The sequence below is a fragment of the Danio rerio genome, chromosome 3 (genome assembly GCF_052040795.2).
Source record: "Danio rerio strain M-AB ecotype USA chromosome 3, GRCz13ab, whole genome shotgun sequence".
Classification (NCBI taxonomy): domain Eukaryota; kingdom Metazoa; phylum Chordata; class Actinopteri; order Cypriniformes; family Danionidae; genus Danio; species Danio rerio.
Window position 1 is genome coordinate 29,089,811 of NC_141023.1, and position 12,690 is coordinate 29,102,500.

General features: G+C 36.1%; 1 protein-coding gene across 3 annotated transcripts in view; it reads left to right on the top strand.

Annotated features, from left to right (window-relative positions):
- Nucleotides 1-7,394: 7,394 nt before the first annotated feature.
- Nucleotides 7,395-12,690, top strand: part of eif3d (eukaryotic translation initiation factor 3, subunit D) — a 14,179-nt gene continuing 8,883 nt past the window's right edge. The window contains exons 1-8 of one of the 3 annotated variants that reach the window (XR_015479589.1): nucleotides 7,395-7,476; nucleotides 8,401-8,526; nucleotides 8,612-8,657; nucleotides 8,738-8,874; nucleotides 8,962-9,047; nucleotides 9,133-9,205; nucleotides 12,050-12,171; nucleotides 12,270-12,402. Coding sequence is in view for 2 of the 3 variants with exons in the window: in NM_200016.1 (NP_956310.1) it covers nucleotides 8,404-8,526; nucleotides 8,612-8,657; nucleotides 8,738-8,874; nucleotides 8,962-9,047; nucleotides 9,133-9,205; nucleotides 12,050-12,171; nucleotides 12,270-12,402 (720 nt within the window). In the remaining variant the exon portion in view is untranslated. 3 annotated transcript variants of the gene reach the window in all.

The window sequence follows — 12,690 nt, forward strand, 5'->3', positions numbered from 1 at the left end:
TCCTTTCATTAATGCTGCCGGCAACAGCTCCCTAAAACATCAAATGGACTCCGGATCCGTTCTAATGAGGCCAGGAGTGTAAATATGCCTCACTTTTGTCGAACTGAAGATAAAACACAACAGATGTAAAAAATGCCAGTGGAGAGAATCTCTGAAAGAGTTTGATGATGTGAGAGACGCCACTCAGCAGGTGCTCTTAGAGATGTGTACAAGCCATAGGAGGGACGACATCGGGGAGCACCAGACACACGTCACCGCTCGATCTGGGTTAATGAGCAAAGCAATTGAATTTTGCGAGATCTAATTCTAAGTAAACCCTGTGGAGAAGCAGTTTTTACCAGGAACAGAAATCATTTTAGTATCTAGTGATGTTAAAGTAGCTGATATCTTCTTTTAAACTAGTGGTTTTTAACCGCAGTCCTTAGGACCCACTACTCTGCACATTTCGTATGTCTTCAGATCATCAGTTTGTCAGCTAAGATCTCTAATGGAGCATTCAAGTCATGTCTGAAAAATCATATTTAGGAGATGAATGCAGATGAATGTTATAACATATGATAACTGATAGGAAACTCTTTTACTGTAACCACAGAGTTTGAGTTCTGAGTATTACTATTTTACAATACTAAACCTCTACTAAATTATACTCCCTGTCCAAAAAATAAAAAAGTCACACACTTTAATATTTTTTTTTATTTGACAGTCTTAAGCTCTGACTATGCATTGTGGCATGGTTTCAGTATGCTTCTGCAATGTGACAACATTTGTTCTTGTCCAAAGTTGAAATACCTTTCCACCAAGATCTTATATGCAAGAGTCAGAACGCTGTGCAAAGTCTTCTACAGCATATTCTAAAGATTTTCAATAGGGTTCAGGTCTGGACTCTGTGGTGATCAATCTTAAGTTGTACATTTTACATTATATAAATTATGTATATTATAATAACAATTCAGGTGATGTGGTGACACAGTGGGTAGCGTTGTCGCCTCACAGCAAGAAGGTCACTGGTTCGAGCCTCGGCTGGGTCAGTACGCATTTCTTTGAGGAGTTTGCATGTTTTCCCAGTGTTCACGTGGGTTTCCTCTGGGTGCTTCGGTTTTCCGCGCAGTCTAAAGACATGCGCTATATGTGAATTGGGTAAGTTAAATTTTCCGTAATGTATGTGTGTAGATGAGAGTGTAAGGGTGTTTCCCAGTGATGGGTTGCAGCTGGAAGGGCATCCGCTGCGTAAAATATGCTGGATAGGTTGGTGGTTCATTCTGCTTTGGTGATGCCAGATTAATAAAGGGGCTAAGCCGAAAAGAAAATGAATAATAATCAATAATATCAGTGGTTGCCACATGCAGCAGAAATACTTTTTCACCAAGATCTTATATTTGTGATGGGAGAGCTGGATTGTAGTTTATATCGGTTTAATTTTTAATATCAAGTCTGATTTGTTGCAATTGTATCCATACAATTTTGCCACATTCAAGTGAGCAAGGTCACTTACTTAGTCTTTTAGGTTTGATGACTGTGTAAAGTTTTCTCCAGCATAGCCTAAATATTCTCAATAGGGTTCAGGTCTGGATTCTGTGGTGGCCAATTTACTTCATCAAATTCTAAAGATTTTTTTACAGGATTCAGGTCTGGACTCTGCGGTGGTCAATTTATCTGTAAAAATAATGCCTCATGCTCCCTTAACCACTCTTTCATAATTTAAGCCTGATGAATCCTGACATTGTCACCCTGCATAAAACCTGTGCCATCAGATGGAATAATCTATTGATTTAATAATCTGGTCATTCAGTATGTTCAGGAAGTCAGCTGACCTCATTCTTTGGGCATATATAGTTGCTGAACCCTGATCAACTGCAGCATCTCCACATAACAGCACTGCCTCCAGAAGCTTGTATGGTAGACACTAGGCATGATAGGTGTATCACTTCCTCCACCTCTCTTTTTACGCTGATGCACCCCTAACTCTGGAACAGGGTAAATCTGAACTCATCAGATTACTTGACTTTCCTCCATTGCTCCAGAGTCCAATCTTTATGCACATCCCTAGCTAATCTTTTTTTTCAATTAGCCTCAATGATGGTCTTCTTAAGGTTATGCAGCTATTGACTCCCAAACTCTTGAGTTCCATTTGCATTGTGCATGTGGAAAGTTCTTAAATTGATTTGACCAAACATTTAGGTAATCCATCATCAATCTCTATAATTCATGATTTCTTTCAGACCGCATTTCCTATTTAAAGATGTTGGTTCCCTGCTCTTCTTCCAATTTTTAATGATGTGTTGGACAGATCTTAATCCACTTTTCAGTTACAGTTAAATAACTTGTTTCCAGCTGAAACATAATCATCCATGCAGTAATTATCCAGTGGGAAGCTCCTTGCTTAGTTAAATCCAGGTGGTGGCTGCATGCTTCAAATGCTTAGACGGCGATATTGTTACCACTAAAGCTTAAAAAGATATCATTCTGGCTTTGCAGTTAAGAAGATACAAAAAAATTATTTTAATTGATGTCAATGGAAGAGGTGCTTTTAAATTGCTTTGTGTGAAAACATCTTATTTAAGTAATCAACAGCTTAAGGCGAATCTTTTGTTGGTAGCAGTGTTTATGGGAGCTATTAATATGTTGACTGTAGAATATTTTAACACAGTACTTCTCAACTTCAGTCCCACTTTGCACATTTTACATGTTTCTTTTAGCTAAGTGACACACAAGGTTCAGTTCACCCTGTAAAAAATGCAGGGTTCCACGCAATTCATTCATGTTGTCCCAACACAAATTGACTTAACACTTTTAACAAATTTATGTGGAATAAACATGAAAAGAATTCACTGAACAATTGATAGTTCAGTCAGTGGTTCATATTTAAAACATTCATTCATTCATTCATTCAATTTTTTTTGGCTTTGTCCCTTTATTAATCCAAGTTGCCACAGTGGAATGAACTGCCAACTTATCCAGCTAATGTTTTACGCTGTGGATGGCCTTCCAGCTGTAACCCATCTCTGGGAAAATATTTAAAACATCAATTTAATATTACAAAAATATTGAGCAAAATAAAAATTTATTCAGTATGTGAGTGACAAACCTAAAAACTATTTTTGTTACTTTTTTAATTTAATTGTTTTATGTTCAATCCACTTAAATCTGTTAAAACGAATAAGTTAACTTAATTTATTCATGTTGCCCCAACACAAATCGATTGTGTGGAACCCAGCATTTTTTATAGTGCACTTAACTATGTAAAGCTGTTACATTTTCCACCTAAAATTACATCAAATCACTTTTATTGTCACATCAGCAGCAGCACGTGTACCTTGATGGGTGGGAAAGCTAAGGTGCTGGCTCCAGACAAAATACAACAACACACTCCCAAAAGACAAAACGGTATACAATTAGGAATGTTGACAATAATACGTAGAAGACAATAGGTGTACACATAGTCTGACTGTTGGTGGGAAATTATTGTAGGCAATATTGTTTTACTAGCATTTTACACCAATAAAATCAGAAACATTTTCTTGCAGTGCACCGAATAGCATCATATAAAGTCCAGATCTGTAGTTTCACCTCATTCAACAAAGCCTGAACTGTTTCCTCTATGGAATTAATAACGAACATCTCAGCAAGCATATGCCCTCAAAGCTGTCAACTGGCACAATACCAATCTATAACTTCTGACAGGGTCTGTGAATGAATGCCATCATTAATTTTATGTTGAACGGACAGAAAGACAGCGCAATTTATATTAAAATGTCAGCGTATCCCTAGGGACCGTTGCGTGTTGGACAGCCATCAGCACTGATTCTGCTTTCGTGCGCTGAGTTGTGTACATGAACTCAACTCAGCTCTCATGGTTACTTTCATACGTGTGTTTGCTCATTCTCAATGAATAAATGCATGAAGCTTCAAGCTCTCGGTCTCGGCACAGACCGCATTTTCAGATTTCGAGATCTGAAATGCCTAAACCAGTCTGCTAAAGCCTTTTTTCAACGTGTTTATAGTAGAGAGGGAAGGAAACGTCTCTGATGCAATAAGACTACACTCTCAGAAATAAAAGTACAAAACCTGTCACTAGGGGTGGTAGCTTTTTAAAAGGTACACATAACTAACCAGTCCACATCTGTGACTTAAAGGGATACTTTGCTCAAAATTGAAAATATTCTTACAATTTACTCACCCTCAAGTGGTTGCAAACTTTTATGAATTCCTTTCTTCTGTTGGACACCAAAGAGGAGGTTTTGAAAAAAGCTGAATAGCTGTAACCACTGACATCCATGGGGAAAAAAACAAATACCATGGAAAGCAATGGTTTCTGGTTTCTTTTGTGTTCAACAGAGGTAAGGACTCAAACTGATATGGAACAAGTATAGGGTGAGTAAATAGTGTCAGAATGTTAAGTTTTGGTTGAAATCTCTACAGTGTTATAATGTAACTCACTATACTTTTAGCATTCCCATAACATGACAATTTTTTCATTCATTCCTTTATTTTATTTTTTTTTTTGGCTTAGTCCCTTTATTATTCTGAGGTCACCACAACAGAATGAACCGCTGCCAAATTTTCCGTACATTTATAAATTTAATATCACTGTAAAAGATCAATAAGGATGAGTAAATTATGACAATAAACAATAAGTTTTTGGTCAATTATTCAGTTATAGCACCTTTCAGTTATTCAGTTATTAATAACTGAAAATGTTATTCACAGTTAAAGCACCTTTCAGAAGGTAAGTCAATGGTTACAGGTTTTCAGCATTCTTCAAATGATCTTTTGTGTTCAACAAAATAAAGAAACTCAAACAGGTTTTGAACAAGTAAAGGGTGAGTAAATAATGACAGAATCCTTTTTGGGTGAACTATCTCTTTAAGAGTCCACTATGTTTGTATATTTTAGATGTAACTTTATGCTTCAAATAACCTGATATTAAAGGGACAAAAGAGTACCTTGTAAAAAAAGGACCACCTTAGTGACCAGTGTTGGTGGTAATGCATTTGCAACTAACACGAGTTACAAAATAATATTACATTTCGAAGTAACAAGTAAAGTAACGCATTACTTTAAACAATAAGTAATCATTTTTAAGTTACTTTTATGCAAATGTAACATGAATTACTTTTTAGTTTTGATAACTTTCAATAATCGGTATGAATGTTATGTACAGCTCTAGGGTCAGGAAATTCTCTAATATCATTATCCAAAAATTTTATTTCAAATGTTTTTTTTGTTTTTTTTAAGTAAATAAATGTATAGGTTATACAGTGTGTTGTTAACTGACAACTCCTCTATTAAAAAAAAGAAAGAAAAAATGAAACAGATCAAGCCTCAGCCAGGTAATAAAAAGCAACTCAAAAGTAACATTACACATTGCTTACCATAAAAAAGGGGGGTTGGGGGGTTCTCAATGTTGTAATGCAATTCTTTTTAAAAGTAACTTTTCTCAACACTACTAGTGATAGATTTTGACAGATTCTTTTTTATCTGATAGTGCAGTTGTGAGAATGACAATATTAAATTCATATTTTACAAAGTCACACACACACTTGTTAAAGAATGTACTTCTTAAAGAAACTATTGTCTTTTAATGCTAACAACACATTGTTGATCGTGTTTTAGTGCTTTTATCGAAAGTGTTGCAACGTTTTGTGTTGGAAATGCTTCTGAGGCCCAGAAAGTGGTCACTGCAGAGGGTGTTAACAACAGCCAGTAAGTTGTTGGCATTAAAATTAAAGAGTATTGATAATAAATACAAAGAAAGAGTACTGAAAAGGCTATCATGGTTGTCAATGATGAGAGACATCCTTTTTTCATACACCTTCCATTGCCATCAAGTTGTTGATATTGTCTTCCCAGATGTGTAAGAAATAGACTAAAATTTTCATTTACATCTCAAGTAATTAAGTTTTTAAATTCCTGGATATTTATTTAGAGGTACCATGTTTTTTAAATGATTCATTTACACACTGTAAAACCCAAAAAGTTAAGGTAACTCAAACCATTTGAGGAAAACAATTGCAACAAACCATTTAAGTTCAAAAACTAATCCTAATGAGTGCTGTGAACTTAATCTATTTGAGTAAACAAAGCAATTGGAGCACAGTAAAATCCAATAATTGAAGAGAACTCAAACCAACTGAGTACTGTAAAACCCAATGAGGTAAAGCAACTCAAACCATTTGAGGAAACCGATTGCTACAAACCATTTGAGTTAAAAAAAAAACTGTAAACTTCCTCCATTTAAGTTGAATAAATGGGGTATTGAATTAACTCATTACCTTCAACACTGGGTTTAAAACTATTTTAAATTAGCAGAACTAACTTTCAGTCAATTTTGAGTTAACTACACTCATTTCATTTGATAAAGTTGACTGTTGGGTTTTACAGTATATAAATGCCAAATGCAAATTGTCAGATGTCTCTGTGATTGTATGCTGCAAATACAATTTCCCTATGGGGACAAATAAAGTTAACTAACTGACTAAACTTCACTTAGTGATGGTGATTTCAGGAGTAGTGTACAAAAAGTATACTCAGCGTAACTGCAGGTGAGTACATGACAGAAGTGTTAATTATTTTGATTTTGCATGACGTCCTCTTTTGGGGCTTGTGGTTTCTTTATGTGTGAAGTTGAACGTGCTTATCTCCAGGAGTGCAGGAACTTGGCTCCAACACATCCTCAAACTGTGCCGCCCACACTACGGGTAACTCAACTTGCAGAAAACTACTGAGTTGACGCACATTAATAGCCTCAAGCTGAGTGGATTTTTAAGGCTCTCCGGAGTAATCACTCTCTTGAATTAAAACTATAGCCTGTTGTCCTTTATTAGGAAAATAACAAACTGACCAGCACATTCAACTTTCATTAATTCATTCATTTTCTTGTCGGCTTAGTCCCTTTATTAATCCAGGGTCGCCACAGCGGAATGAACCGCCAACTTATCCAGCAAGTTTTTACGCAGCGGATGCCCTTTTGGTCATTTGAATAATAAAACATGAAAACAACAAAATAATAATAATAATAATAATAATAATAATAATAATAATAATAATAATAATAATAATAATAATAATAATATCACTTTAAATGGTTTTCCAGTCCTGGGTTACTGCAGGAAAGGGATCCAGTTCACTGGGTAAATTAATGCTGGATAAGTTGGTTGGTCATTCCACTCTGACTTCCATGGTAGGAAAAACAGATACATAGAAATCTATGATTACCGGTTTCTATCACTTCTAACATCTTTTTTTCTAACAGAAGAAAGAATCTCTTGAAAGTTCAATACAAGGAAAGGGTGAGTAAATGATGACAGATTTAAATGTTTGGGTAAACTGCCTCTTTAACTAAGGAGGACTTTTATCTTATAGTCGTAAAGGGTCGAAAACGGGAGTGACGCGTTCCTTTACGGCACGACCTCTTGCCGCAACGTCTGGGAGTAGTCGAGCATCCGCGAATCAATACGGATTCGTACACCAGTAAAGGTAAGTTTTGCGTGTAATTATGTAATACACATTGTTATTACGGCCTGGAACAAAAGTGGCAAACAGAAGCTCGCGGCAGATGACTGAGATAAGATAGTTGTCGTGTAAGGAGTGGAGCATGTGCGCTTCTGCTTAGTCCGTCAGCTGCTTTTACGCGCTCAATCCCTCCGTGCCGCATTTCAACTCTCAGAACTCATTGTTCAACAGTGACAGCAACTATCATGTTTAGTAACCTATATATGTTTCCAAATTAAGCTCGAAGTCAAATTAACAGGGACGGATTGTGTACATGGATGTTTATGAGTGAGTAGCGGCGAGACTTTTCATCATGGCCGCTCGTAAAATCCTGGAAGATGTCGCTGATATGCAACTGCGCAGTGTAACGTTTGCAGTGTACATTGATTTTCAGCATTTGACGGTCTTTTCAAGTGTTATATTTGCGAAAAACACTTTAATATGTTCCGTGACAATCTTTATACGCCAATTGTTAATACACTTTGAGTTTTTTTTTTGTTCGTCAGTCAAAAGAATGGTCGACAACCAACCAATGAGATTGTAGCTTTAGGTCATGTGTCCGGAACCGGCTTCAGATCACTGAAAAACGTCGAGTTGGTGGTGTCGTATGACTCCGTGATGAATTCAAGACAATGTACATTGTTTACTAGTTTTATTATTAGTGTAAACCGTATTATTCATGCCGTCATTATATAGCAGCATACTGTTATATAGTGTCAAATGCACCCAAGTCAAATTAATTAAACAAATTTTTATTTTCTTCACCCACATATCATCTTCAGTTTGCTTTGCACAATTCAATTTGCACTTGGTTCATTTGTTGTGTTCATGGTTAGTTCGGTTTTAGAATATAACACTTATGTTCTTAAGTTATATAATGGTAATACAATTAATTATGCACTTTTTTAGGCGATGGCAAAGTTCCATGCACCTGTGATTCAGGACAACCCATCAGGATGGGGTCCATGTGCTGTTCCTGAGAAGTTTAAAGACATGCCCTACCAGCCTTTCAGTAAAGGAGACAGACTGGGAAAGGTGAGAGCTCTTTATTATCATTTAAACAACCTTATTAGTGTTTGTTAGACTCTTACTTTATAAATAAAGATATTATTGTACGCAGGTGGCTGACTGGACTGGTGCAACATACCAGGATAAGAGATACACAAGTGGGTGTTTGTAAATCTATTTATTATATTTTACTTTCTCAGATGGTTTGTTATTCATTGTTGTTCTCTGTTCTATGTAGATAAATATTCATCTCAGTTTGGAGGCGGCAGTCAGTATGCTTACTTCCATGAGGAGGATGAGGCGAGCTTCCAGCTGGTGGACACTGCCAAGACTCAGAAGACTGCCTATCAGAGAAACCGGATGCGATTTGCTCAGGTATGTTTCTAGACGTTTATCTTTTTGCTGCTTTACTCCATCTTATCTCCTTTTGTTTTAATAGTCTGTTGTGTTTGTGTTCTGCAGAGGAACCTCCGGAGAGACAAAGACCGCAGGACTCTTACTCAGTTCAATATGCAGACCCTGCCTAAGAGCGCCAAGCAGAAGGAAAGGTTAGTTCTGCTTAATCGATAGTAAAAAGCATTGTGTGTTGAGAGGTATGACTTGAGAACACACACTCACCGTCTCTCTGAATAGGGACCGTATGCGCCTGCAGAAGAAATTCCAGAAGCAATTTGGTGTGCGACAAAAGTGGGATCAAAAGTCACAGGTATGAAATGCCATCTTTTCATCTCTCTTTTTTATCTTGAGTCACAAAGCATTCCACCTCCACTTTAATTTAGTTTCATATAAGGGTTTCTTGCCTATTGTTTAGGCACAGTTTTCTATTTCAGATGATTTTTTGTTCCTTTCAGGGTGAATACTCAATACAAGTTTGTAAAATTTTTATAAGATAATAAGTGCTTCAGGTTTACATTCCTTTTAGATGCGTAATGTCTTTTTTACAATTACTTAGTTGATGTGAAATGAAAATTCACCCTATTTCTATTGTAAATGTGTGTTATTGAGATGAATTGAAATAACAGAAGCCTCTGTGGTGGCGTATACCAGGAGTGTCAAACTTAGTTTCTGGAGGACCGCAGCCCTGCAGAGTTTAGTTCTAAACCTGCTTCAACAACACCTACCAGCAGGTTACATTATACATACAAACATAGAGTTAAAGCTAAACTGTGCAGATGAAACTGAGTTTGATACCCTTGGAATATACCATACTTTATCAGTAGTTTAAGCTGTTCCAAGTCATGTTCTTTCACAGTAAACAGCAGATTTGCATTCATGATTTGATGAGTGTAATGATCCCATCTCAGAATGTTGTTATTATAGATACTCAGATAATACCGGATTTACAATTTAATTTAACATTTTATTAAAAAAAAAGTAATTTATTGCAAATTGAAAACCAAGTGATCTGAGGGCATGTGAAAAAAACATTCTGCATTGTGGGAAAACCTGAAACTGCTTTATCAGGCCAAAAGAAAACAAAGTATTAAAAAGTGCATAAAACAATGAAAATCGTTACTCATTCATTCTGTTCTAAACAGCATTATATGCATTTTAAACATGTTTAAAGTGAAAACCAAGTGATCTGAGGGAGCTTGAAAAAGTCATTCTGCATTGTGGGAATTAGGCCGAAACTGCTTTGATAACAATTGGTAACTGCTTAAAACCATGAAAGTTAGCATTTTTTATAGGGCTGCACTATATATCGTTTTAGCATCGATATCGCAATGTGATCATTCTCAATTGTCACATCGCAAGTATACTCGCTGTTGAGTCTGGATTAGGGTTGTAACGGTATGAATTTTTTACGGTATGATAATCGTCTAAAACAATACCACGGTTTGACGGTTTCGCGGTATACAGTATGTTACAAATGTTACAAAATAATAGAACAGTGAAGCAAATTTGACTTTTTCCAAATATTATATTTTCAGTTACTATAAACAACACCACTTACAAAGAACAAATAAAAAAATAAGAAAATAATAAATAATGTGTCAAAGTCCAAATAAAGTCCAAATAAACATGGTGCAAATCCTCAGTAAAAAAATAGATATAAATACTATCCTATAAATAGTTACATAACGAAACTAGATTCAATATGGAACATCATAGGTTTTATGTGCCAGCATGGATATGGTTGTCTGTGGATATGGATTTGGATATGGTTGTCTGCAATGCAGACAAACAGCTGCACCTTCATTTGCGTCTTTTGAAAACAGCAAGAGCAGCAGTTCGTCTTTGCTGTGTCACTGTTTTGTCATGTTTCTGTGCTGCTGTGCATGCAAAAGTACTTAGTATGAGAATTATTTCATGCAAAACTTTTTTTTGCGTTTTATTTAGCCGTGCATAAATTGCATAAAATCTCTCATTCCGTGTTGTTCAAAAAGCTCAGTGTTGGTCCACAAACAAAAGCGAAACCTATGCTTATTGGTTGTGATATAGCGAGTTTGAACCAATCTTGGCATGGAGGAGGGACAATGCATCAATGTATCATGTCTGGTTTGTCCGGAGACACAGTGACGAGCGTTTCTTTGTCAAATCAGCGTTGTCAAATTTTGATGACGTAACCGCACTGATTCCGGAGCCTCTGAAATATTATGTGATACAGCACTGGAAAGCTGAGATTCTCTTCTTTGTGCCAATATTTGAATTGTATGAATCGGATCAGCGGATCAAAAGTTATTAAACATTTAAGAGCAATACTTATTTTTAGCTGCGGGCGGCTGTTTCGGTCTTTAAGGGTTAAAACCGTTGATATGCAATTGTTCATGGTATGATAATCGTGCACGTTCAAATCGTGGTAGACCGTCATACCGGTATATTGTTACAACCCTAGTCTGGATTATACATCTTTTGCATGTGTGTTTAATTTCTGTGACTGTATGACCTTAAAATCATTCAGACATAATAAATAGTTCCAGTTGTGACCTTAACTATGATTAATTATATTAATTTTTTGTTATTTTTATCATTCAGTTACTGTACTTTAATACTGTTAGACTTGGAAAACGATAAAGCATTTTTTCAATTGTATCTTTTTTCTTGACTGTATTTATAGATTATGCATCAAAATACTCATAACACATGCAAATATCATCACAGACCACATCAAAAATGTGTTGAGGGACCCCAAAAGTTTTATAGATTGTTTATAAGATTTTATGGAGATGCACTCCCTCTGCAGAATCATCCTAATTGATCTAATATTATAAATTCTTTTCAAATAGAAATATTAAGTTATCTGGTAAAGTTGTATTCATAATGCAATTTAAAAAATAAAATAAAAACATTGCAATGTTAGATTTTTCTAATATCGTGCAGCCATAATTCTTTCTGTTCTAAACAGCATTTAATGCAGTTTTAAACATGTTTCACAAGTTTAAAGTGAGAACCAAATGATCCGATAGATTTTGAAAAAGTTGTCATTCTGTTTTGTGGGAAACAGCTTTTTAGATGGCTTTCTGTTTTTGTTTTGTTTTACACAAACTGACTACCTTAACATGCAATTGGCTAGATCTTATTGAATCTGACTTCTCTCTCTCGACCTAAGGCTCAGCTCAAGCCCAGAGACTCCTCTGTTGAGGTGCGCAGTGACTGGGAGGTGAAGGAGGAGATGGACTTCCCCAGGCTCATGAAGATGAGATACATGGATGTGGCCGACCCATTGGACATGTAAGCGTTCTGATATCATCACCCATGTTATTCAGAGATAATGTCGTTAAGAGTGGTTTGCTCTTGAGGGTGTCCTTAATAATGTTCCTGTTTCTCAGTGAGTGCTGTGGAGCTCTTGAGCACTACGACAAGGCTTTTGATCGCATCACCACGCGAAATGAAAAACCACTCAAAAGCATCAAGAGGATCTTCCACACCGTTACCACCACCGATGACCCAGTGATCCGCAAGGTACACTTTCACACACTTCAAGAGCTGTTTCCATCCACCTATTTTCATTCACATTTAAGGATATTGCATAAAAGATTTATAAATGGAAACACTAAGATTTTTAACACATTTTTAATCTCAGAAAGCATCGGTTTAATCCCAGGGCTGCAGATAGAGTGTGGTATAAATCAATAAAATCTTATTAACCTAAAAAAATATAGTTGCTTTTCTCCACATTCACTGCAAATATATCTAATGCCAATTAGGGATGCACAGATATGGATTTTTGGGCTGATAGCAATCACCGAT